This window comes from Athalia rosae, chromosome 1 (assembly GCF_917208135.1).
Source record: "Athalia rosae chromosome 1, iyAthRosa1.1, whole genome shotgun sequence".
Lineage (NCBI taxonomy): Eukaryota > Metazoa > Arthropoda > Insecta > Hymenoptera > Athaliidae > Athalia > Athalia rosae.
The window spans coordinates 14,129,901-14,157,631 of record NC_064026.1 but is presented as its reverse complement, the minus strand read 5'-3'; the positions used below and the strand labels follow the sequence as shown (position 1 = coordinate 14,157,631).

The 27,731-nt window shown below is 41.0% G+C and overlaps 2 protein-coding genes across 14 annotated transcripts in view; one reads left to right on the top strand and one right to left on the bottom strand.

The window, feature by feature from the left end:
• LOC105683200 (neural cell adhesion molecule 2-like) overlaps positions 1-23,169 on the top strand; it is a 248,404-nt gene extending 225,235 nt beyond the window's left edge. For 8 of the 10 annotated variants that reach the window (XM_048660028.1, XM_048660025.1, XM_048660026.1 and 5 more), the window contains 3 exons: positions 8,454-8,609; positions 9,104-9,437; positions 12,211-15,136. In XM_048660028.1, the coding sequence (XP_048515985.1) occupies positions 8,454-8,609; positions 9,104-9,437; positions 12,211-12,368 (648 nt within the window). In that variant the 3' untranslated portion in view covers positions 12,369-15,136. Of the gene's footprint in view, positions 1-8,453; positions 8,610-9,103; positions 9,438-12,210; positions 15,137-16,312; positions 16,691-17,366; positions 17,482-17,683; positions 17,864-21,915; positions 22,029-22,635; positions 22,766-23,108 lie in introns of those variants that run through there. The other 2 variants (XR_007280044.1, XR_007280045.1) reach the window with 2 other exon arrangements.
• On the bottom strand, positions 22,591-27,280 carry LOC125502199. 4 transcript variants are annotated; one of them, XR_007280047.1, is made up of 3 exons: positions 25,602-27,280; positions 24,071-24,171; positions 22,591-22,724 (listed from the first exon to the last, which is right to left on the bottom strand). XR_007280047.1 is itself a non-coding variant. In XM_048660034.1 (3 exons), the coding sequence occupies exons 1-3, from the start codon at positions 26,938-26,940 to the stop codon at positions 24,134-24,136; spliced, it is 312 nt and encodes a 103-aa protein (XP_048515991.1). In that variant the 5' UTR covers positions 26,941-27,280; the 3' UTR covers positions 24,036-24,133. The 4 variants fall into 4 exon arrangements, 1 of the variants encoding a protein (XP_048515991.1); XR_007280048.1 differs by lacking the exon at positions 22,591-22,724 and adding an exon at positions 22,776-23,135; XR_007280046.1 differs by lacking the exon at positions 22,591-22,724 and adding an exon at positions 23,819-23,863.
• Positions 27,281-27,731: the final 451 nt, after the last annotated feature.

Sequence of the window (27,731 nt, the reverse complement as noted above, 5' to 3'; positions counted from 1 at the left end):
GAGTTAGATTTTTGTGCCGAAGGATTTTCGAATTAGTGCAAATTTCGATTTATTATGAATAATCGAAAAATTGAGAGGCGGTTTCTTTAAAAAATCATAACTTCGTCAAAAATGATGTTAGATTCGATTTTTTTTTTTAAATTTACGCGGATGAGGCTATAGATTTATGAAAAAAATAAATGGTGCCAGAAAAGTTTATTTATCATTTGTTTATTTGACAATGAATTTTTAAATGATTTTTAAAACACTGATGGATAGCACCGAAAAATTAAAAAAAAATGCTGACATATACTTTGAACTATACTACAGCCTGTGAATTAATTTCAGAGATGCGTTCGGCTTTGTTTTCCAGTAAAAAATCATCGAAGTTGGCGGCGCGCATGAATTCGAGCTCGTCGACGCCTATGCGCGTGATGACGCGCGTCGAGCGACAGAGATCCTATCTACTCTGTACGGACGCTACTTGGTGTACGCTCGACCGCGGTATTCACGAGTCATTTTCGCGATGATCGACACCGTTTAAAAATCTGAAAAAAATTCCATAGCTTCCCCATAACACGGCAAAGCCATAGAGTAAGTTCCAGAGATGTGTTATTACTCGTTTTCGAGATATCCGGACGCATTGGGACTTTCCATGCTCGCTACTTGGTAGACACTCGGCGGCGGAATTCACGAGTCATTTTCGCGATGATCGACACCGTTTAAAAATCTGGAAAAAATTCCATAGCTTCCCCATAACACGGCAAAGCCATAGAGTAAGTTCCAGAGATGTGTTATTTCTCGTTTTCGAGATATTATTGTGTCTTAATATTTCCAAGTAGCGAGCGCGGAGTGCCATATGCGTCCGGATATCTCGAAAACGAGAAATAACACATCTCTGGAACTTACTCTATGGCTTTGCCGTGTTATGGGGAAGCTATGGAATTTTTTTCAGATTTTTAAACGGTGTCGATCATCGCGAAAATGACTCGTGAATTCCGCCGCCGAGTGTCTACCAAGTAGCGAGCATGGAAAGTCCCAATGCGTCCGGATATCTCGAAAACGAGTAATAACACATCTCTGGAACTTACTCTATGGCTTTGCCGTGTTATGGGGAAGCTATGGAATTTTTTTCAGATTTTTAAACGGTGTCGATCATCGCGAAAATGACTCGTGAATACCGCGGTCGAGCGTACACCAAGTAGCGTCCGTACAGAGTAGATAGGATCTCTGTCGCTCGACGCGCGTCATCACGCGCATAGGCGTCGACGAGCTCGAATTCATGCGCGCCGCCAACTTCGATGATTTTTTACTCGAAAACAAAGCCGAACGCATCTCTGAAATTAATTCACAGGCTGTAGTATAGTTCAAAGTATATGTCAGCATTTTTTTTTAATTTTTCGGTGCTATCCATCAGTGTTTTAAAAATCATTTAAAAATTCATTGTCAAATAAACAAATGATAAATAAACTTTTCTGGCACCATTTATTTTTTTCATAAATCTATAGCCTCATCCGCGTAAATTTAAAAAAAAAAATCGAATCTAACATCATTTTTGACGAAGTTATGATTTTTTAAAGAAACCGCCTCTCAATTTTTCGATTATTCATAATAAATCGAAATTTGCACTAATTCGAAAATCCTTCGGCACAAAAATCTAACTCCCCATGGACAATCGACATGCCAAATTAAGAAAATATCTGAGAGGTGACTGATCCGGTTCACGTGGAATGGCCCATATGTACATTCCACCAACAAGAAGACCTTCCAAGTCGTTTTAAGAAGATAAAATAATTGTATGAATTAATAAAATAATGGTCATCATAAGTGTGATGCGGGGCCCGTGGGCTTTCATCTTCTTTTTAGCGGTGTGGTATTCAAGGATGGAAAAAAGATTGAAAAAAAAATTAGGATCCAACATCAACCAACCACAACAGCCAACTCGCTATTGAAAATGTTGCGACTCCACTACTCAAATAGATAGATCGTTACAGAGATGATGAATGAAATTGATGGCTTTTTTTGATTTTTTTTTTTTTTTTTTTCAGATCAATCAGTTGATTATTTACCTGCGTCCATTGCCCACCTGATGTATACATATTTGTCAATTCCATTTGATAGACTCGGCGGAGAAAATCTGGCAGAATTTCGGTTCAGTTCTCGTTCCGATTAATGCTCTATCAGGAATGCTCGGAGCGTATCGAAGAAACTTTTGATTAGAAACCGAATCCTTCAGAATCGAGTTACAGGGGAAGACGCGCAGCTGTTTCCAACAAGTAGATAGCTATGTAGCGTACATTATATGAGATGAATTGGTGTGAGAATATAATACGTATACCTACGTACGTAGGTGTGTACAAATCATACGAGGGTATATATATATATATATATATATATATATATATATATATATATATATATATGTATACATATATACACCTTGAGGATCAAAGGCTTTGTCTCTGTCTGCCACATGCGACACACGAGCCAGAAGCGAGGTAACGTGAAAAAATTCCAACAACGTTTACGGAGAAACGCGTGTCCAATGAAAATTTAAACATGTTCTTCCTTGCGGCGGACGCCCGGGGCGATTCCGTGCAAATAATCACCATTTAAATGTCAACAAGCCAGTTAAAGCTCGACTCGTATGAATGTACCGGGGGTATTTTTGTCCCTCGGGGATGAAGCGCGGAACTCGAAACGGAACAAATTTCGCTAACTGCACGAGTAAATTTGGCGGACCAAAAGGGACGATGAAAGAGAAGGGAGGGAAAATGACAGATTGAAGAAAAAAACATGGAAAGGACAGACAGGCACCGGTGAATGACATTCATCGTGCTTTAATTGACTTCAGGAAAATAAAGGACGCGTGCAGGTTGAGCGCTAAATTTTTCACACGTTCATTTTCTTCTTCCTTTCTTGGCAGGGCTTCGTTCCCCTCATATTTCCCCCTATACTTTTTACCAAAAGCGACCCTCCGTCGCGTGGCCGACCGCACCGGAATAAAGGGTTAATTACTGGGAAGTAACTCCAGGCGGTGGATCCAAATTCCAGATAGTCGTTATACCGACTCCGAAAAAGGGAAGAGGCTAATGGAGGGGCAAATATCTACGTTAATATCACCAAAAGCAAAAATAAATTTTCGTCGTAAAGACAAATCTCACGTTACCGTAGATCCCTTAACTATAGGGCAATTGCCGATCATATGGATACGTAACTGAACAAGATGTGCACGGATTTAATCAAAGCGATTAAGTTTCTTTGTCCAAAGTAGTTTCATTAGCTCTTGATTTCAAATAAGGCTTTTTGTCGCTTGGAAACACATAAATATGTTTCATTTTCGCTCAGATAATTTTCATTCGATTATTATGAACAGTGTGATGTTGAAAAAGGTATCAGACTGATAAAAAAACAAAGAGGTTTCGGAATGAATTACGTTCCAAGGAAATTAACATCAAACGGATAGTGAAAAAGTTTCATTTATCCAAAGTATTCGTTTCATTATCTGTTGATAAGTGCGGCGAGTTTTTTTCGAATATAAAAATAACATTTCTGCGCGTTAAATTATAAATTTCGAGTACTTAATAAACGGTAGCGTCATTATTCAAATGACAAGCAAGATACGAAAAAAAAAATTAAAAATTGAATCAACTCTTCGCCCCACGTACCTTACCAATTTGTTGTTCATTATCAAAGTAAAATATTCTGTGTGGCGCTCATGGCGCCCATCGGACAATAAGATGCGCAATGAAATATGTAAATTCGGCAATTATCGTGTGAAACGAAAATACACGAGAGAATAGGAGGAATACCGAAATGACCACGACGTTGCTCTCTCCTCCCTGGGCCCTCGTGGCGAGCACACGTCTGATCATTAAGATAAGTTAATAGATACGTATCTATATTTTAATAAATGTCAATGTGCCAGCGAGATTGAGCTAATTTGGGGATCGCATTTTATTTTTACCGACATTTCGCACTCATTTTACGATTTACTTTTATATATTTTGGTTATATTATACATATATTCTTTGCTATTTATTTACTTATTTGCATTGTGTCGCGTGCTGTTTGCTCCTGTTATTTATGATTGATTTATTCCGCGATTTGACGGCGTGATCTGTAAGGTCACCGATGAATTATTTGAAATTTCTATCGAATATTATGCGATGCAAAATAATTGCAACAGCCCAAATTTATATTTCAGGTATGCAAATTGTGGTCGAAACAAATCTCGTCATAATTTGACGTGGAGTGATAATTTTTGTAAAAGGAACCCCGTTAAAAAGAAATCAAAATAACTTCCTTACTCGCTGACTACCTAGACGTAGGTATTGGGCGTGGAATGAAACTTTTCATTAAAATATTTACACGACTTCGGTTGATTGGTTATTCCTTCGTTTTCCTCTTTCTTTGAAAAGTTAATTTTTTGTTCGTTTATCGCGCCCCGCGAAGTTTGCTCATCCGTTAGCTTTCGCGGGGGACAGATTTCTCAGAGATACACCGCTGGTCTTTTAACCGACAACGAGTGATCTTCTCGCGCGTTGCAGCACCGAGCGTTCTTAGTGCACTTCGCGTTCGCCTTGTCAGTTCTATTCAACGAAGCACACCGCGCTCGCCTATGCGATAAGCCATCGCGATTCACGCAATATGTATAATGACGATAAGCTCTGCAGATACGAGGCAGCGGTTGGTGTGCATATCGCACCAGCACCGACCACCTCGAGTCGACGTAACGCACCCTCCGCACCCTCGGGCAACCAGCCCGCTTCCTCTTTCTACCGGTACGCAGCGGCAAACCCAAGAGATACCTACGCGACATGAATAAAACATCCTTTTCATCCGACCCACGTGCCTCCTCGTTGGCATATTGATTATCCCGATACTTTGAGATCATCCGGTATATGACAACATCCATCGGCCCATCGTCGACGCCATATACATGTCTTTCTTCGCAGGGTGGTGGTTGTTTTTTTCTTTTTTTTTTCTTTTTCACAAATGAGATGGGAAAAATTCCCTTTCCACCGTATCCTCCGAGCGTGCGATATACGCACGGCCGATGCGTCGAGTACTTCGCGATTAATTATCACGCTTAAGGATGCTGACCGCTTTTATAGACGTGGACCAGAAACGTCGATGGAACATCTGATGCGTTAAAGGTCAGCGCGTTTCTTCGACGAAAGAGAATCCGAACGTTGCGGTTATCTCACGATTTTTCGCGTGGTGGTACCCTTGTAAATGCGAATTGTTGCGTATCGAGGTTGGATTTTCATCCCTGCGTTTGTCGCGAAGCCCGACGGAGCTGGATTATGTTCATTAGACCCGGAGACCCTTCTCAAAGCCCCTTGGCCGGGATCGAACTCTCCCTTGACTCGGACGCGGTTCCGTTCTTTCTGAATCACATCGCGCCGGGATTATTGTAATTCATGGGACTGTAGGTCTCTCGATGCCTGCAGTCAATGTGATACGTTTCACGAAATCGTCGATCGTTCTTCCGCACGAGACCATTCCAACGCGGTACAACGATTGGCGATAATTACATACCGCGAAATAAACAAATTTCGTCGTCATCTTCACACTCCGTTGCAAAGTCCTCTTCAGACGTGAACCGAAACGCTGCTATTCTATTTTCGCTCGTTATACCGTACGACTTCTTATAAAAATATATGTGTACATAATTTTTCAACCGAGACGTCACGATTATAACTCTGTAGTTCCGTTCGGTTGTTATGTACGTACGTATAACCGCAACTTGATTGTTTTCATTGGGATGTATACCTCAGATATGACGTCACTGTAAACCTGCCCTTGAAATGTAATTAGCTGACGTCGCCTACGAAAAGGTCAGTTTGCGGTCATCGCTGAACGTACCAGGAATATGAAAGATATTTCACTTTGTATATAGGGTGTATTTTGCATGCTGCGGTGCCCTGACAACCCTACTTATACATTTACGTCGGGGTACCTCCGGACAGCACGTGCTTCGCATGTAGTTTTGAGCTTTAAGGACGGCAGGAAGTAAAAGCACACAACGTTTTAATTTACTTTGCAGGAGACTAATTACCCACCAGGCCAAACCCGAGTGTAATTCTTTTTCTTTCTTTCTTTTTTCTTTTTTTTTTTTTAATTTTAACCGCGCTGTAATTTGCTAAATTTGAGGTAAAACGAACCGGGTGAACCTTTTTTCATTTGTAAAAAGGAGAACAAAATATCGTCGGAAAGCTGTCTCCATTCAGAGCTATGAATGATCTTTTCATACGTACAATTAAGCCGAAGGAGGAGGACTCGGTAAACGCGCGTAGAGAAGCGAAGTAGTTTTATGTTTTTGATACGGCTGTTCAGTCTCCGTGAGAAGCGAAGGCGAGTATAAAGGGTTGAGTCACAAATTGCTTTGCGCTTTTAGCCCAGACTCGCATACAGAACTGAGCGACGAGGCCGCACGCATTGCATATGGAACGAAGACTGGTAGAGTCACTTTACGTCTCTCCACGTTCCGTTTCCGCACCGCACGACTAGTTTCAGGGACTCAAGGAAGACAAAGGGAAATTATTCCTCATCTTGGCGGCTGCTGGTAGTTGTTGCGGCGGACTTTAAAGTGGAAGAGATCCCAGAACTGCGAACGATTCGATGAACCGTCGGAGCCTCCTTTCATTTTCTGCTCAAAGATCACGCGAACCCGCCAACCCGTCCGCCAACGGTTCGTGACTTCGATTCCGCTCCTTTGGAAACAATCGAATGCCAACCAATGAGAAAAGGAAGGAAAAGTCAGAAACTTCCGCAAACTTTACCCGCAGGGACTTTACCCTCTGACTTCTCTCAACCCGTCTATACAACACCAACTTATACTCGTACGCGTGTTCTACCCGTTCGGCTATATTCCGTGTTTTGTACCTATAAAAAGGACTCCGAAGTAACCCGCGAGTCAAGTGCTGCGATGAAACAGTAGTAAATATCGGAGTTGGGTCAGCCATTGGGAATTGTCGACAAGGCCGGCACCAACCGTAGACAGTATAGCCGATGTAACTAAACGTCTAACTAAACATCAGGACGATGACTTTCTTCCCCTCATATTTACGAGTTTTCAATATTCACGGGACGTTCGAGAAAATTCATTACGGTACACGTAATTCTTTCCCTGAACGAAGTAACGGTAAAACATCAACCGGTTCGAGGAAGAAGTCATTTACTTTTCACCTCGAAATAATTTCTGTCCTTTCCCTCAGCGGACATATTTGTGGATAATTTTGAACGCACGCTGTGCAGACACCTACCGTTTTTCACGATACGTTACCGAGTATCTCGGGGAAAATCGTGAATATTACAACGACCCATAGAGCGCGGGATGCGACGTGTTATTGTTACTCTCCCAAGTGTCTTTATGCAAATCCGAAAGTGGTTGTAAAAAATTTCGAACTCGGAAAAAATATCGCGACTTACGTTACGTCGAAGGTATAGTTCCCCCCTACCGCTTACCGCCGATGCCATGTTAAAGTTGACTCGCGAATATCGTCTTTGTTTTATTCTTCGAAATTGTACAAGACTTGCTTTTTTTCCCCCCCCAAGTGGCTTTCCAGCGCTCCGTCGACTCCGAAACGTTTTATCCTCTATACGATACACGCGTAACACACGTTACATTATCACGTTACATTCACTATATGTGTACGTACTTCCCTGCGATTATTCCGTATTCTACGAGATGTTATGGCAACACCGGAGGTAAAAAATTGAGAAAAAAAGAAATTTGCATATGCTTTTAGCGAGGGGTCTGATAGTTCCATCAAAAGCAGGCCCTCGGGATTCGACCGAATGACGAGTTTCGTATCGAGAGAAATTTAGTAGACTGCAGTAGACCGTGCAAGAGATAAACCGAACGGGATTGGAAACCATTCTTTGGTGGCGAGACAACATTAATTAAATAGCGTGGCGATGTTATCAAATTCTCACGCGTTCAAAGGAGTCCGTGATTAATGGTCCTCGTCGCATTGAAAGGGATTATTTTTTTCTTCTCTCTGTTCATCTTATACCGGGAGAGTTCAAGATCCGACGTGTACACGTGTACAACGTAAGTGTGGATGGAATCTCTCTGTGTATTTGTGTCGCGAGATTTTAATTTTCTCTTAAATTCGAATCTCGCAGTCTTTTGAGAATCGGGTCGCAATAGTAGGTACATTATACGTATGTACGCGTATGCATGTACTTATATCTGACGTGTACGGTTACCAATCAGAAATCAACGTCCTTCGACACGATCGACCCTCGAACATTACCGACCCCCGACCGCGCGAGAATTCTACACGTGTCGCAAAAAAAAAAAAAAAAAAAAAAAAGAAAAAAATAGACGTCGATCGGAAACGCCCCGAAGAAGATATGTTTCAACGTCAACGAAATTTTTCCACCCCTTCTAAGCCTAAGTTTCATGAAATATTACTACACGTTGACGTTCGTATTCGAAAATCCGAAATTTGGATTTCAAGGTGACCTGGGTGAGGCGAAAGGACAGACAATTGCTGACGGTTGGAGCAGCTACGCATTCCGTGGAGACCCGATTCATGGTGAAACCGTCGACGTCGGATTGGACGCTGTTGATCAGAGGAGTGACCCTTCAGGACGCGGGCCTCTACGAGTGTCAGGTGGGTGGTTCCTTTACCTTTTTCATTTTTTTCCTTTCTATCGATCACTTTTCAAGGATTCCGTGCAGAATGTCTCTTTAGAAATACCACAATTCCAACAGGTGTACGTACGTACGTAGGTCTTGCCGCGGTAAGGTGCGTGAAGCCAGCGGTACACGTTCGTCGGGATTCCAAGGTGGTTAATTCGAACGGCGGTTCAATTAATCACCGGTAATTTATAATTTCCACTTCTCGATTCCCCCACATTTCTACCGGTGTTATATCTGCAGCCGGTGGTACAACGTGAAAACGCGACGCCGCGCTACCTTCCCTTCGGCGAACGACCCTCTCGGGTAGTCTCAACTTCCTATCCGTTTTAATTAAAACCGTTGAGGAAATTAGGCCAACCAAGAGACAAGCTTGTCTCGTTGATATATGGCCGGTGATCAACGATCTTCTCATCGAAATTTCATAACTCATGCACGGCGTTCTATACCGCGATATCCTTTGCGCAGGTTCCAACTGTTCCGGTACAGCATCAATTTGTCCGCCTTAAGATCACCGAGGCATACTCCGTCATCCCTGGGGCGCCGGACCTCCACGTTAAACAAGGTTCCAGCCTACGACTCGAGTGTCAGCTGGTTTCGGCGACCGAACCTCCCGTTTACGTTTTCTGGTATCGCCAAGGTCGCATGATAAACTACGACGCCGAACCCGGCGTCAGAGTCGAGGCTACGAAGAGCGGCTCCATCCTGATAGTTAACAAAACGAAGCCCTCCCACGGAGGAAATTATACCTGTACCCCTAGTAATGCGAGATCCGCCTACGTCGTAGTTCACGTTATCGAAGGTAAGTTTCAATCCACTTTACACCGACTGCCAACTTTTCCGCTTGTTAACTGCAATCAAAATATCCGTCGTTATAACTTACGTTCATTTTCGATGCACGCTCCGCGGCGTTTGTAACAAAGTTACAACAAATCGTTGTCAACTATCTCGTTCACGTGTTCACAGCTTTTATCCAGATTATAAATTGGGCTGTTTTCTTTTCTTTTTTCCCCGCAACCCCGAACTGTATCTACTTCAATTCAACGTACGTCAAATAACAGAGAAGGGAAAACGAAACTAAAAAATGCGTAACTCTACAAATAATGCGGATATCTTGTACCCAGTCAAAACACGGGCATATCATAGATTATCCAGTTATATCATTGAGAACCCGATTTACCTCAGAGAGAGGGGCCTAATCCGCGCTCGAACGAGCGAAGACGACTGTTGACAAATTCAAGTAATCGACGTACAGGGTGTTGGTAAATAATTGTGCCAAACTCGAGAGGGTGATAATAAAGTGCACCTGAACCTGAGCGGAACTCACGCGCGTAAAATATTCCTGTGTCAGTTACATGTATCCCATGCAATGTCGCATCGGTACGAGCGCTGCATCCCGCAGCAGTGCATTAATCGCTGTTAAAAAGCGAATGCAATGTTATCGCCTGTTCAAAATCCGTCGAGCAATTGATCGAAGGAAAGTTTTGGCAACGTAACATTGGCCGAGGGAAATTTTCAATCGCGCACGTCAATGTGTATAGCGCATAAAATGTACATGTATAGCTATAGTTTTAGTTGCGAGGTGGACGGATGGGTATAAATATATATACATGTATACATCGGATACGCGAGGGAAATTACGAAGCTATACCTCATACGCGATACACCTACTGTATACCGCCATTAACTTTCATCCCCCGCGAATTCCCGTTATATACAGGTCATCGCCCGAGCCCGTGCTCGTCGCCGGTCAAAGTAAGTAGGTATATGTCTTGTTTCCGTTTCACTCGTTTCCTCGCTACTCATCAAGGGCGCTCGTGACTACGGAACGGCGAAAACGACGTGAAACGAAAACGTGAAAGAAAAAAAATAAAAAAAAATCAAACAAAAAACCAACGACGAGAACAAAAAATAAAATCGTCGCCCGTCACCCTTATACAAGCTTTTCCCCAACACGCGCTCGTTTCTGTGTACACTGGTGTACGTCATGCATCCCTCGTTACACGCTCACGCTATACCGCATATTCATTCACCCATGTATCCTGTCCATGTAAGTACTGCGCACGATATCTATGTTTCAAACGTGCTGGTAATACCGGATGAATGTATACCTATGAGAGCGAGTGAAGAACATTAAGTTTCCCTTGAATTTTCATTATTTGGCCCCCTGAATCAAACCCCTACAGCCAACCGGTTTCAACCCGTGTGAAAAGGGACTTACGAACGATAACCGTTCGCGTTCATTATAAAGCTACCCTTATTAGCCATATTTTATACTTTACCAGTTAGTCGTGTTATTTACTCAGTCGCTTTGTTTTTTTTTACTACTCTCGTCACCGAAATTCTTCTAATTGAGTTTCGTTTTGAACAGAGTAGACGTCCGTATATGATAAATGTTCCCAAGCCAGCGTCGGAGACCTCCTTTTTTCCGCTCGGGAGGAATAAGAGTTGGTGTCATTGAATATCACCGAGAAAGCCCCACAGTCACTCAAAATTAAAATATCTTTACATTCAACTTTTCGCAGTCGAGAAAAAGCGTATTTCGCGTATTGCTATATACATGTATAGGTTGGTAATTTTGTAGCGCCGAGATAAGAATCTAAATTGAATAACATCCGTAGCTTTCTTGGATTGAAGTGGATTTCTTTTTCCTCGAGTCAACTGTTCCCTTTCATCAAATAAGTTCAGGCACATGGCAGATACCGTTGCAGTCTTCGTTATTTAATTTCCTCTTCACGTCCCCATCTACTTTTTTTCACTTCTTCCTCGAGAAATACATATTCAATGACAATGTCGGACGGCGCATGCCTTTTTTTTCATCTTTATGCTTATTTCTCTGTTCATCCGCGAGGGTTCTTCGCGGATCCCTCCCCCTACCAAAGGACCTTTTGCCCTAGCCAAAGCTAATTCCTTCCGTTTTCCCGCCTTCTCACGGCAAACTCGCTTTAATTTACGTTTAATTGGCTACCGGTGCAAGGGTACCAACACCGAACGCGGTTGACGGGGAGAGAAAATTAAACTGCTGAGGGGAAAACGCAAGCGCGAAACACCAGCTTTTTCATATACACAGTACGTATAACGTACAAATAGGTACGCTACCACCACCGACGCCCTTTTCTACTTAAGCTCCGCTTGCATGAGGTTGAAAACGCTGCGGACATACTGCAGAGTTCCTCTTTACATGGGGCTACAAACTATAGGCAACCTTGGCAACTATACAACGATGCCGAGGACGCCCTCGAATGTCCTCCGCAGGGCTGCGGGGCCAGTCATTGGACCAGAATGGGGTAACTCGATACGCGGGCCACGGTAGATCTAGGGCGGGGATGGAAGTGGGATCCTGGAAAAGCGTAAAAGGGAAAGGAAAGGCTCTCCAGAGATTTAATTAGAGAGATTGGGTGTCACATTTTCTAGTTCGTTTTCTCTCAAGCGTATCACGCAATGTCGATTACACTAGATATTCCAACGGTATGATTCGAGTGTGTACCTACCCCTCCAACCGTGATGAAAATCTTTAATATTTTTTCTTATTCACGCAGTACGTTTATAGCACATGTTGTTATTGATTATTCCAGAAGAAGAAAAACCAGCGGCTATGCACGGTGGCGACAGAAGAAGTTCATCGGCGATCGGAGTCTCCTCAAGATATCTTTTGATCTTCGTTGTCATTATCGACAGCGTCGTCAATTCTCTCTGGACGAATTCCCGACATTTCTCTACCTACCTCACGTGACTAGGTGATTAGGTGAAATTATTCTAATCTCAATCCAATTTCGATCATGTAATCACGGGGTTAACGATACTTTTAAATTTTTCTTCCCACAATATCCGGGTTCGATAGGCTGTTATTCAACGTGTTTTCACGTGTAAACAGCGAACCGCACACCTAATAGGAATACCCATACCCTAATTCCAACATTGACTCATAAATCGACTTCTTGTGTGTCGTACAAGTAATAAAACAAAGATCCGAACACCGTCCGCCATTGCGGTCTACGTTCGCTTTTCAATCTTCGTCCCTCGTTGACTTGAAATCCGGTAAAATTTGTGCGAATGAAAAGTCATTAGTTGATACTAATTGTCGATCGTTGCACCTAGCCGTCTATTACACCCATATAGAAACGGATCGTAACAGCGGTGATAAGCTGAAATACACCGACACATCACGACCATGGCACCGAGCGTTACGCGGACGATTGATACGGGTTATCCATTTTCCATGAAATACTCTATGGATATCGATTCATTGATAAAAATATTTAAATTTCAGGCGACAAACACGACGACAGACGCCCTTTCAATTTTACCCGAGAGCCGCGGAAAACTCGTTGCACGGCGGATGCGTGATCACTTTTTTTACCTCATTTTTATTTCGCGAACGCCGCGCGGTTGCGTGTAATCAGATTCCTCTACCGTTACTTCTCGTTGTCCTCGGCGATGATCAAAGAGAACTCATTACTCATTGCTGGATTACTCCCAGTTATATGAGGTACACTAATAACGTGACCCTGATCAACGAGCGGCCGATTATTTCAAAGCCAAATATACGTCGAAAGAACATAATATTCGGCATGCAGAATATCTTGGATTTTAAATTATTGTAAATAATGATAATACTAATGATGAAAATTGTAATATACGTTCAAAACAGATGATGTGTATAGGACATAATTTGAGAGAACAATCTACCCCATACCACGCTATATACGTATACCAATGAATAATATAATATAGTGTTGTTTAGCGATAAATGCCTATGAAAATCTTGGTGTCAAAAATCTACGCATTCCTATTATGGTGTATACTACACCTTTGATCGGATTGAAATTGAAAAACAATATGTAAAACGATGGTTTCCTCCGTAAGATTACAGCAAGATCTTATGAATTTATGGAAAATTTTGCGGGATACGCGATCACCAGAATTTTTATTTAAGACGATCAAAAATATAACAGTGTACTTACATCGTTGAGAAAGAAATACTAATCGAGTGAATGGGGAGCAGAGTTTCTACCAACGTGAGATAAATTAATAATGATTGATAAGAAACTTTTTCGCACAAAAAAGTTTGCGACTCGAATGAAATCCCGAAAAATCATGCGACCTGCAACGGTGAAGAAAATTTTCTGTGAACATTTCGGCATCATGATGATCGAAACGATGGATTCGTTCGTGCGGTACAATCATTTTGTCGATGTCACCGTGCGAAATTAACGCGGGATCTGGATTATGACTGGTGAAAATGTATATTATTTATTTGAAATTTTTCGTAAAACGAATCTACTCGATGAACCGTTTTCATTCGTCCCCCGTTTTCGGTCAATCGAAGATATAGCATATCCCCTCGAGTCCTTTGCGAGAGAATAAACGACACGAACGAACGACTGTGAGACGACAGTTTATTTTTCATTTCTTCGACGCATGATTAATTGTGAACCGTGAACGTTCCAGCATTACCCGATTACCGCGATAAAGAGCATAATTCATACCTCGAGCATTAAAACAATGCGATTATAACATTATGCAGTATATACCTGTATGTATATCACCACGCCGGTTTGACAGATTGCGTATAAGTGAGCTGCGCTAATTACTAGGCTGTCAGGTAATTGAACGGTGGAAATTTTCTCGAAACTATAAAGCGGGTAATAGTCGCCTTTTGGTACCTGTATTACACAGGTAAACGTGTATAAAGTACATCGGCAGCGTTACATGGGGTTTATATAACTACATAGCCAAATTATAGACTAATTTAATTTTGTGCCTAATTGAAAATTAATTGATGAGAATAACGATAATGCGATATCTTTCATTATGTGCATAAACGTTATTATCAAGGTCGCAACTACACACCTCCTCGGTACACAGTTTGTTATAATCGGTGCGTATATCGAATATACGAATATAAATCACGTATAATAATTATCACATGTTTAAGAGTTCTTTTTACGCCGACTCAACGTCTCTTGGGATAATGTGACGATCGAATTAAAGATCGTAAGGATCTCAAAGTTGTCGGGTTCACGTGAAAATCTTTATGAATTCCTATATGATCTTGTAACAATTAATCGCATATGAGAGAATATTCAAATTATCGACGCCCGTTCTAACACTCAATCATACTATAAACCAAATAGTAGTTCGTCTATAAAAGTATAATGGTGTACCGTATAATTGAAGTAGATATATTAATAATGTTATAGGGAAAATTGAATAAAAAAAAAATAAAGAACAAATAAACGAAATGGTATGGAATGGACAGCCAGTTGTAACGTTACAGTATAATTATTATTGCGTATAAAGTTGTTTTGAAAATACAGATAAATTTCTCTATAATAAATATATATGACATAATATGTATATGATATGAACAAAGGAATATATGAATACATGATAGTACAGTTAACGTTAAGCCATTATAATATAACTTGCTCATTCAATGTTTCAATGTGATCGATGTACATAAAAATCAACTTAAATATATACGAAACTGTGTCATCCGTATCCCATGTGGTATAAAAGCCGGTGTTAGACGTTACGTTCATGTTGTATTAGTTTCCTGCAATGTAAATTAACTTTCGTCCTATGCTACAAAATCACACAGGTGTCCGACCTCAGGTCTCTCGGCGGAATTCAATTACGGTTTTAATCCCGTTCAGGCTATATTGCAAAACGGGAGTAAATGACAGAGAAAGGTGGTCACGGGGGTAACCGGTAGAGACTTTAGACGACGACACGACGGGCTTTTCTGTTAAATTGTTTTAAGGAAGACATTCAAACTAACTGTAATATTCATCGCGAGTTGTTTAGTCGCGTATCAAAAGCTAGAGGAGTCCTAAGCCGGCATCGTCAACCGAGATGGAAGAGTTGTTTGCGAGAAAGGGGTTCGGCGAAACGCCCGGAACTGAGATAGAACATTGAACGAAATTGGGACGGAGAAGGAAACGGGGTGAAGGCGGTCGGGTTCAATTTCCAAGTTTTCCCACTCAGTTCACTTCTGGTTAATTCACTAGACCCCGATTAACATTCGTGGCTCGTCGCGCAGCGTCGTTACCTTGTTTCAACGGCAATTATTGCCTACCCTGGCCTATTCTGTGATATATGTAACGTACGTACGTACAATATACCTACCTGTCCACCTAACACCACCGAAACGCAATCTTCGACTACTCTGCCGTGTACGGTAATAATCACAACAATCCCGTGACAGACACCCCTGCAGACGTCAGGAGACACAAAGCGACTGTTATACCTGTACGCCGCTGTCTCCTGGACCAGCTCGCCCCGTCGAAGAGAAATTACTTTTAACCGGCGAGGAGCTGCCGCCAACTGTCTATCGAAATACCTGAGCTTGTGGCACTGGTTGCTGGTGCTTTGAATTTCATGAGCCTTAGAGCACCGAATACCGCGTTTCACGACGATGTGTCAAGTGATTCAAAGAAGTATCATATGGGTGAGTTGGATTGCCCCGTTATGGGGCTGCTGCTCGAACACCTGGAAATGTTTTTTTCTTCGACGAAAACACCCGGCGATTAACGCGATATACCACGAAATCGATTATCGCAAATAAACACATGAATATTCGAAATTGTTGAATGTGCCTCCCTCCTCCTCTAACTGACGGAGAAGCCAGATGAGGCCAGACGAGAAGCTCAAACAGGCGACTGAAATTTTCAGACAATACTCCGTATTCCACGAGTCACCTACAATCCCAGGTGAGTGATTGACTGAGTGAGAGACTGAGACCTCCCTCGCTCGTTCCCGCTCGCATTGTGTACAACTTCCTGCGACGTGGGTACGCGGACCATTGTCTCACGGTGTACAATGCGAGATTTGAGCTGCTGAGTTGGGCGAACACAGCGAGGCCGCACGAGCTACGTCTACCTACCTGTGCCTGTATCAGCCGACGTGTCGCTACGCTACCTCCGGATGAGCTGGCAAACTTTCCCGGTTAGAGAATGAAGAATCCACCACCTTCTCGAAGAGGGTTCGTTACGCGTGTCCACCGTACAACGTTGCTACTCGTTTCTCGTCTACACACCTTTCCCGGTGTTCGTAAGTATCTCTTCGGCCATTGTATGAACGAGATTGATATCGTTGACTTCGCACTTTAAAAACCACCCCGGCGTGATACGGCGTAAAAGAAGGAAATCTCAAATAACAACAGTTGATATCAAAGAGGAAGAAGTTTTATTTGAAAGAAAAAAGAAAAACACGTTTGTTGCCATTTTTGTTCGACAGAGTTTGATAAGGTATCTTTTCGTCGGGTCTGAAATTAGTTAACATTTTCTCAACCCTCCATTACGGAAACTAAACCGAACAATACATTTTCTCGATGGTGTTCCATTTGATGTTGTATGACCGTTGAAATTTCGACTGAAATGTAGTATAATAGAGGTACAAGTGGACCACCCTACCGCACGATCCACGTCACATATTTCCACGTTCGCATTGTAGTGAGAACTTTCTACGCTCATTTGCTTCAGTTTAACGGTCCTCTAAACGTCCCTCAAATTGCTTGTGATCTAAATTAATCGTCTGTGAAAGCTGATATACTTTTAACCGCTCTCACATTGCTTCTGCGCGAACATCATCGAACAACCACATTATTACATCGCGGCTCCATTCCAAACATGTTACGGTAGTAAAACTGCCGGTACCCAGTTTGTTCCCAACGTTCAACTTTTGGTGATACCTGTTTGTTCCAAATTTCATACATTCCGTATTCTAGTTGAAATAGAGCTGCGCCTTCTTTCCGGGAATATTCAACTATTACGCCGAGAGTCTAAAGCAGATTCTGAAACTGACCGTATGCAATGACGCTCTCAACGACCCTCGAATGTACGGTAAGTTGTTATAAATTTTTGGTTGCCATTGAAGGGATCATATGGTGGTTCATCCATTACTCGTTATGCCGTTCGAGCAAACCTATTTCGCATATTATATTCATTAGCAGCGTTGAATCCAGACACCCGTAGCTCATTTTCACCCACTTCGCATAGGTGTACGTAATTGACCGTAACAAAGTCGTCGACTTTTGGTCGAAAGATTTCCACTTTGGAATACCCCGATGACATTCGGTGATGCAGCGATACTTCGACCGGTTGTAGAAAATGTGGAATGTTGGGACGCGGGACGATCTTCGATCCTGAAAATAGTCCAGTCCCTGCACCGTGAAACTACGAGTACATCGGTACTTATGGGTGGTACATTCGGAAACACAATAAGGTACGTAAAACAAGTTAGCGAAGTCGTAGTCGATTATACTAACACCGGTCGCGATAACTTTCGGTAGAGTCACTTCCTATTGTTATCGCGCGGTGAATTAGCCGAGCACAAAGTGAGCCGAAAGTTTAACGGTAAATAGTACCTTATATCATATATGTAATACAAGCATATAACGAACGTGGAGATACAGTATATAGAAAGCTCGTAACAAAGTGGTACGTAGGTGTACGTGTGCTTCGCATCGGCTTTCAAACTTACTTCTCCGCGCTTCCTGTTTTAATAACGCGGTCACATTGCGAGTTCTATTTCTCGTAGCTGTGGTTGGAAGAACCAAGTGAATTTCAGCTGTAACGATGTTCCAACTATCATACGTTAGAGGTTCCACTCGACGAGCATCATCGAGAATAAATAATTGAGGAGTCGGTCTACCGTGATTGAGAAGAAAATTTAATATATTACGCATAAACAGGTCCTCAATTATCGCTACGTCGAATATTATCGTTGTTGTTTCGAGACCGAGTACTCTGCGTCAATCTAATTTTCATACTCTCCGTTCTATTCGCATCTACCCTTACTACATCGACGAAAAATTTTATCTCACTGAAAGTATAGTAGCACAAAAGAAAATCATTCGCTCGGTGTTAGATTATTTTACCCAAATTGTCGTGATAATTATCCGCGTTTAAAAATCAGCTTGAGATCTAGAATATCCTTTGGAAAGCGAGAAATAAAGACTGTTATATTTTAGGATTGGTTTGTGATTATCAGATTGCGTCCTCTGATACACAAAAAACGTTCGGTATTCGTCGGTATAATTATGGAGGGATTATTTCGTATCTGTTATTGCTATAGCGACGTTATAATTCTTTTGAGCGAGCGGCAATTTGTCGGGGCGATTTATCAGCGTCTCCCGAGTTAAACGGCGAATGATTCGAACTTTGAATTTAATCGTCATCCCCTCCATAATACCACGACGACTTTGTCGGCTCGTAGATGCACGGGGGAGGTAGGGAAGACGTTTCGAAAATTCAGACTAGTTATTTCACCCCCGTTAATTCAATTAACAAAATTAGCAATGTTAAACTGCAAATTGCTTAATACCAGCCTGGCTAAGTGGGATGCAGGGGAACGTGATCAATAGGGGTAAAAAGCTACGTTGTTGGCATGCCCTGGGGGTCGTTTACGGTCACGATAACAAGCCGCGCAACCGTTCTCTGATTATGTAACAAAGGTCACGTACGTACGCTCATAACCGCACATGTAAATTTGCGAATAACACGAACAATTTATTCCCTACATTCTTATACAATGGGTCGTACTTTCGAAATCCGCAACAGCTTCGGATCTCATCGTCTCAGATTGTTCTGTAACTTGAACAAATGTGCGCGACGCTTGATAAACTGCTCAACATGATTTCATACAGATTTGAAAATCCTCGGGTTTTTACATATAATGTGAGGAATAAACTAGTGTCGAGTTTCGGTAGATCGATTATTTATAACAAAATAATAATTCTTTTATTTTATTTTTTTTTTTTCTTCACGCACAGCGAATATCGGTTTTCCGTCGTGGTATTAAGTGGTGAGTTTGATTTCACGAATAATATTTTCACGTTCGAGTAGAAGATAAATAGATAAATAGACAGATAGAAGGGATACGCAAGCTACTCGCATAATACATATGATACAGCTAACGGCGTAGCGAGAGTAGGTTCGAAGCTATGAGATACCTCGACCCTCGTAAAGTCTTGAATTTAGCAAAGGTGGGTCTCCGCAGAGAAAGCAATATATCCAAGAGAGGGCGGAACACTCGGTAGCTCCCTCATTTTACGCGTGTACACAAAATCGCGCAGTCGAGACTCACCCTTGCGCGTAACTGTCGGACAAATTGCAAACACGATCTGTGCACCCCGAAGATAGCTGGAAGGGCGCGTGTCTCGCGGTGAGTTGTAGTTTATTTTTTCCCCGTCAGATATTTTATTCAGTTATTCCCCCTATGTATAATACCCGAAATAAGGATTTAGTCGTGTACCCGACGAGGAGCTAAAGGCTTGATTTCGCCTGAAGAAAAAAGCCTAATTTATTGCCCACGCGCATTTTTTTTACCGGGTTTTATATTCAGAACGGCAAAGTTTCAAGATTTATTTTATAAATTGTCGTTTCAGTCCGAAGATTAACGAACAGTCCGCGATAAAATCATAGCTCGAACAGAGCTGAAATTGTTCTCTTGAGCTTCACTGCCCGGTATGGTTACACTTGTCTTTTCATTCGGGTGATTCGAGAAGGTACATAGAGAACGAATCAATGGATCAGGAATGACGTTGAAACCATCTTCGACGATTTTTCGGGAATAATTAGAATTTCGAAGTGAGCGGAGCTTTGAATAGTCATATTTTTCGCTAACAACAAGATTGCGCTTACCTTCGCAAATTAGCTGTACATAGTAATGAACCAACCATAAGACGTGTTCAACGTTGTCGAGGATGCTTTTTCTTCAACCAAGCAACCATTTTTGCAAAGAAAGGCGAACGAGCTATATCGATTCCCCCTTCCAATATCTAGTCGTCATTTATTCACTTTTTCTGCTCTCGTTGGCAAAAAAAGAATGCGCCAAAGTTCGATAAACCGCGATAAAAAATAATGGAGTTTTTCGTAATTTCTCGTTTCAATACCGTAGTACCTATAGGTCAAAGTTCTCTCGCGAGTGCTCGGCTCTTATTGTTAGACGGAGCGAGTTATTTGGTTTAACTCAATTAATTAATAAAATTAGTCGTGTTAATTATCAAATTACTTGATTAAGCGTTGATTCCAGACTAAGGGACCTCCAGCGTTTCTGTCATAGTTCAATGCTTTCAAGTTTAGTGCCGATAAATTCTCTCACCTGAACGGTTGTTCATTCACCTCTTCGAATAGCTTCCAGTAAAATATTCAAAGAAAAGCAATATTTATTTTATGTGTTACACCATAACTGCGATGCCGTTCGTTCGTTAAGCTCATAATTATCGGCAAATGAATGAAGCGGATAAAATATTTGAATAAATTATTCTGAAATATTATTTTTCCAAATTATTTTTCGCCGCTTTTAAGCAGCAGCGATAGGTATATACACTTGTATATATAATATAATGTATATTTACATACATACATATGTATATACTACAGGCAGAAAGTTTGTGTACACCTGTCGAAATTCCTTGCCCCACTAAAAGTAGAGACGTTCTGCCGAAAGATTCGTACATAGGTAGGAAATGATTGTTATTGTGTATTCGTTGACTTGTAATGAGATTATAATTTCTTATTATAATTTCTGGAGTCAGAATGTATTCAATGAGCGTACTAGAATTCACATTCTATAAAACTTTACCTTTTGCCTCAAAAAAACGCCCCAAGTCCATGGCCTCGTTGTTAGATATTTCTGAAGATTGTTTTTTAGGAGTTTCCCAAACAATTCCTATGTATTTTGATATGCGGAATCCGGAACTGTAAGCCGAATAATTCTGGCTCTAGAATTGAAACAAGTTATCGCCAATTTATCAATATGAAAAGTAAAAAATCAAGGATATCTCGATGGGATCCATCGCTGGCTTGATTCAATCGATGTCTTCGTGTTTGTTACGCCTTCTAACGTAGAAAAAGCGTCCTGGAATAATTAGAACGAATACATTACCTTCAGCCACGAAAAAACGCCAATCCTATGGCCTCGGATATATTACAAGATTCGGGGCAAAACATTTCCGGCCGATTAGTTTTCATAAATTGGTTCGTTTGCTGATAATATGGCACAGAGATCCGCGAACTGATCGGAGTTTTCTCTCCTTCATTTTTCGGTTTTTCCCACCATCTCAATTGATCATCACCCAAATGTTATAATAGCGATTCGTACTTCGATTATTCGATTGATGATGCTTAATTAACAAGTACATCAAATCAGACAGAAAATGGTATATGTATGGTAATCGAATAAATTGAGGCCAATCACGAAACATCCGATCGAGAGCGTGTAATTCGGTATATGGTTGAGAGAGTACATATGTATATGTACATGTGTCGCAGGTCTCCCGTATTAGAATCAACGGCAGTTTGGCTTCAGCGTCTGGAGCGGCGACATCGGGAGCGACATCAGTAGGTAGTCAGGTTCCTCAGAGCGACGATGGGGAGAGAGAACGGTGAGCAGGCTTCCTCACAAAATTTAGTTGAATATTGCTTACAATTAAATCGATTGCGCGAATGTTTCTATACGTATTTTGATCACGCGCTCCCTACAATTCACACTAAAAATAGTCATAATTGTACTCGCTCGGCCGGGTTCTGAACAATCCATCATAATTCTGAGAGATGACTTTTCGATTGAATGACGCGTTTCATTCTGTTTTTCAAAATTCTAAGACAATTAATTAATCCATCTAACTAATACAAATTAGATATAGCTATTGTTCTTAATCAACTTTCTATACAAAATGTTTCTGATTTTTTTGGGCCATCAATGAAATATGTTTGAAATTGCTCGAGCGACTGTTTCCCATAGTAGTTTGATTGCGTTTTCTATTATAAGACTCGTCGAAGGACATATGGACAAATGCAGCTCCCGAATAATTTCGAGGGATTTGCGTGATGATTTTAAAATGATTCACTCAATATCTTTTCCTAGTGAGATATGGAAAGATTTATTGATTTTATTCGTGGATACAAAAATAATATAAATATAATTGATTGATAAATTGATACATCGTGACTTATATTGTACTTGTGATATTTTTTTTAATTTTTTGGTAGATGAACATTTCGTGATGGAACCGAATCAGGACATCAACGAGTCTCTCCAAAGATCGACGCCTCTCCATCCTGTTCCGGTAGAGATGGATCTGCAACACATGAGACGTACAACTCCTTTTTTTTTGCGGAGGTATGTTTCATTTAATTTATCCCTCTCGAGGGTCCCTAGTATGTTCCAACATTCAGAGTCTGCGTGTATGAATTGCAACCCCTTGGAAAATATTTTCAAAATACTCCTCACAAAATCAGATCACCCAGCATTACCCAATAGACTTGGTAGATGCATACACCCGCCATAATAAAATGCATCAGACACGCCAATAAGGCAAGACAATAATTTATTATCATACAACTTGGTACAATTTATTATAATTCAAATGTCTTATACTTATATGCTGATCATAAAATGAGTCATACATTAGGTAAGTTATGTAATCAGTTGATTAATTGTATATTTCTTATTTATGTTACAGGTCGCATATCTTCCAACGTCGGAGATGCTGTCGCCGCAGTTATGACCCCCTAGACTTCCCCTGTTCATCAGGGGGAGTCCAGGGACCCGTCCCCTGGGACTGCGCGGCCTCCCACCGCCCCCGGGGTCCCAGGGGACCCAGTCCCCGAGGACTTGTCTCCGGGGATTCGGTATCCCCGCTGGAGGGGATGCCATATCCCGAGGGACATGTCCTCGGGACTGGTCTTCGGGGACGCAAGTTCCCCCAGGGACACGTCCCCGGAGATGCGGTATCCCCGCTGGAGGGGATGCCGTGTCTTTGGGGGCGTGGCCTTGGGGGAATACGCGTCCTCGAAAATCCCGGGAAAAGGAGGTCCCAAGCGGTCACTCGTTTTCTTGATTTCTCTAGAGAAACGAAAAACAAAGTGTCCGCTTGGGACCTCCTTTTCCCGGGATTTTCGAGGACGCGTATTCCCCCAAGGCCACGCCCCCAAAGACACGGCATCCCCTCCAGCGGGGATACCGCATCTCCGGGGACGTGTCCCTGGGGGAACTTGCGTCCCCGAAGACCAGTCCCGAGGACATGTCCCTCGGGATATGGCATCCCTTCCAGCGGGGATACCGAATCCCCGGAGACAAGTCCTCGGGGACTGGGTCCCCTGGGACCCCGGGGGCGGTGGGAGGCCGCGCAGTCCCAGGGGACGGGTCCCTGGACTCCCCCTGATGAACAGGGGAAGTCCAGGGGGTCATAACTGCGGCGACAGCATCTCAGAGTACCTGAAATATACGAAAAGTGCATTAATAATGACGTTATATAAGAATATGTTATTACCAATATGATATTCTATGTCAATATATTACTTAAATGTTATATCATATCATCTGTTAATATATTACTGCCAATGTGACGAATTAATATATTACATTGAATATATTTTTATAATATACTCTGACTTATATCACACTGATGCTTATAATTCATACCTGTAAACGAATCGTGCGATGCCATGTAACTCCTGCCCTTCGTGGTTGGAAGTTGAACGAGTACTACGATGACCTAGACACTGTGATGACTGGTTGTAAGCCTGAAAAAAAATGTCGTATAAGAAATAAATAAAAATTGTAAACCTGAACCTGAAATATATGAATAAAGTTGTTCAGAATATAACAGCGAATATTATTTCTAAACCTATTATGAATTCTCAAATCCTACAGATAAACGAATTATAGTGTTTGAACACGGGTACCACCCACTATCCCGCAGTTAAGAACTTTAGCACTGAATAAGTACAAATATATACGAACTGCGGAAGTACGAGGTATAAATTTCTTTACATGTGAGATTATACAGGAATCTTGTATGAATTCATATTTCAATTAACGAATAAACAGATAAACAACTGAATAAATAAGTCAATGTATGAATGAACACATGAATTTAGAAGAATCGAAATCATACTAATTAATTGATTGAACTAATTCATTTATTTGTTTATTCATTCATTTGATCAATTGAATATTGAAAAAATGCTCCCAAAATACTAATAAATTATTTAGCAGTTTAAAATACTATTAGCAATGAATAATTGTTTCATCACTGAAACAGTCTGCAATCATAGACGCGACGGTTGCTTCACACATGCAGAGACTATTTATAATCCGTGCATAAAATTATAATTAAATGAATAAATACACAGATATTAACTGAATGAATAATAAACGACCAAATAAATGGAGAAGCATCTATATCATACCAATTGATAATTATTAATAATAATTAGTTAAGGTTTCTACTCTACGCGTTCACCGTAAGTCGCTTAGGCAGACCTCAGCGTAGACGATTGCCGTAAGCGATGTGTGAATAAATAAATAAATAAATAGATAACTAACTAAATAAATGAATGAACAAATGAATGAACACATAAATACAGAAGCATCGAAATGATAACAATTGATTGATCAATCCATTGATCGTTTATTAAATGAATGAAGGAATGAAAAATACTTCGGAGATACTAATGGATTAATCAACCGATTAGAATACCAATGATGATAATTGTTTGATTACTGTCACAGTCTGCAGACACGAGTATTGTTTCACATGTGAGATTATGTAAAAATCATGTATGAATTCAAAATTCGACGCATAAATAAATAGATGAATGACTAAATGAATAAATGAACACTTGAATCCAGAAACATCGACATCATACCAATTGGATAATGATTTGATTAAATAATGAATTAATTATGTATTGCATGAGTAAATAAATGACGAAATAAATGAATGCTTTCAAAATCCTCATAAACTATTAAATAGTTCAGAATATTATTGATGATAATTGATTGTTTGATAACGAGAACAGTCTGCAATCATGGATTGCATCACGTGTTCGATTATATAGGAATCGTGGATTCGGACGATTTTTCTTTCTAATACGTTCAAAACGCGACCGGAATAACTTCGACAAAACAATGAGCTATAGCGCAGCATTAACTGCGTACTAATCCTCACCCCAATGTATCTTCCTCCTTCTCTCTCTTCTCCAAGGATGACGCGTTGCCATCGATGTCGCTCCTGATGTCGCACCTTGTCGCTTCGGCTGCTCCGGCCGTACTGCCGTTGCTTTGGAAACGAAGAATCTACGATCTACGTACGAGTTACTCCGATGACGAAATACCAAATCGCACGTACGCAATTCACTGGATCTCATTTCGGTATATCACGTTTTTTTTTTTGGTCTCGGTACGAATTCTCCGATGTGGCCCTTTTCCAAAATTTTTCATTCTCCGAAAATTTTCGGCACATTCTGTGGTATAAATTTTCGTGATTTTTCTTTATGAACACCTGAACGGTGGTGTCAAAAGCTCCTTTTTCATTTTGTCTTGTGTTTCCCGCGATTTTTTTCGCGTCGTTATCGCATTCGTTGCGAAGAAAGACGATCTTTCGAAATTGTGGCGTAATTTAAGAACTGTGGGGTTCAGGAGAAAATGTCACGAAGGTGAAAAGTTGCACGGGTTCACGTTGAGATGGCCGGTAATTTGATTATCATATTCCCAAATATTATATGAGTATTGTATCAATAACTCTAGCGAATATTCTAAACGAAAATCATAATTGATGCAAATTGGAATAACGAACAAATTTTCTCCTTTGATAAATTGTCCCGACCCCATCATTCTCAAATGCACCCCCTCTCATCATCAGAGTCCCGAAACAAAATTAAAAATAAAAAATTGCGCAAAAAGTTCTGAAAAAATTCCGGCCATCCCAGCGTGAACCCGTGCAACTTTTCATCTTCGTGACATTTTCTCCTGAACCCCACAGTTCTTCAATTACGCCACAAATTCAAAAACTCGTCTTTTTTCGAAAAAAATGCAATAACGACGCGAGAAAAAATTGCAGGAAACTTTATGAAAAAATAAAATGAAGCTCTTGACACGCCTGTTCGGTATTTCATAAAGAAAAATTTCGGAAAATAGCCACATTGGAAAATTCGTACGGAGACCAAGAAACATCGTAAGTTTACCGAAAAAATACACGAATCAAGCTGAATCCATGCTCTTCGCAACGCCGTTTGATAAAATCCCACAATCTTTTTTTTCCAGTCCGTTATCCAACTTTTAGTGCGGCAAGAAATTACGACAGGTGTATCCAAACTTTGTACGGTTAGTGTACGTAGTACGTACAAGTTGATAAACCTAACGTACTCACCTATACGGCAAAATATTGAAACGTGGTTAATTGCGAACTTGACATTATGAGAGTTACAGCTACAAGGTGCAGGATAATGTATTCGATCCCAATCCCCCTCCCCCTCGGGGCCGCGCTGCTGGGAACAGATTATGTTCATCGATTGGTTTTAATAATGCAATGTAATTAGTGGGCTGGTGTGCTGTTGCAATTTGTATTATCGGAAATCGGTGATTTATAGAGAACATTGCAACACGCGTTACAGTCTCATTTACACCTCGTTGACACTTTGAAATTTTCACGTACATTTCGAATGAATCGTCGAATCGTAGAGTACACACAGCAAGTTTCACCTCCGAAATAATTCGGTCTTATAAATTTTTGACACGGACTTTCTATTCGCGAAACGATGCAAAATTAAAAGGTATACCGTTGCACTCCGCGATAAAAGACGACACCATTTCTCGCGAAGAAACTCGAATATCATTAATTATGCTAGTCTCTAAACCAGGGTTGCCCAATCTTTTTTTGTCCGTGGGCCGGATTCATCATGACATACGATTTCGCGGGCCGGATTCTTTATAATTACATATCTTAGTAACATCTTTGAAAAAAATTCAACATTTTAAATGAATTCACGAATATGTTTGTGGTGAATCATTTTTTTTAAATATTTATAAATTTTATGAAAATTTTGCGTTTTTTAATTTATTTTTAGAATTTAATGTAAATCATAAAATACATATAACAATATCAGAAATATTGTAATTAATAAAATTCACAGAAAATACTTTAATAAATTTAAAAAATACGCGGTATTTGGGCAATAATTTACGAATATACGACTAGGAGCTCGCGGGCCGGATTGAGCTTCTTCGCGGGCCGGATCCGGCCCGCGGGCCGTAGGTTGGGCACCGCTGCTCTAAACGATACAGGATATTGAATGACCGT

Coding starts and splice junctions, on each gene's coding strand:
- LOC125502199 (XM_048660034.1), bottom strand. CDS start 26,940: ATGAACATAATCTGTTCCCAGCAGCGCGGCCCCGAGGGGGAGGGGGAT. Junction 25,737..26,801: donor TTCAATATTTTGCCGTATAG/GTGAGTACGTTA, acceptor ACTCGTACGTAG/ATCGTAGATTCTTCGTTTCC. Junction 24,172..25,601: donor AAGGAGGAAGATACATTGGG/GTGAGGATTAGT, acceptor ATTTTTTTTCAG/GCTTACAACCAGTCATCACA.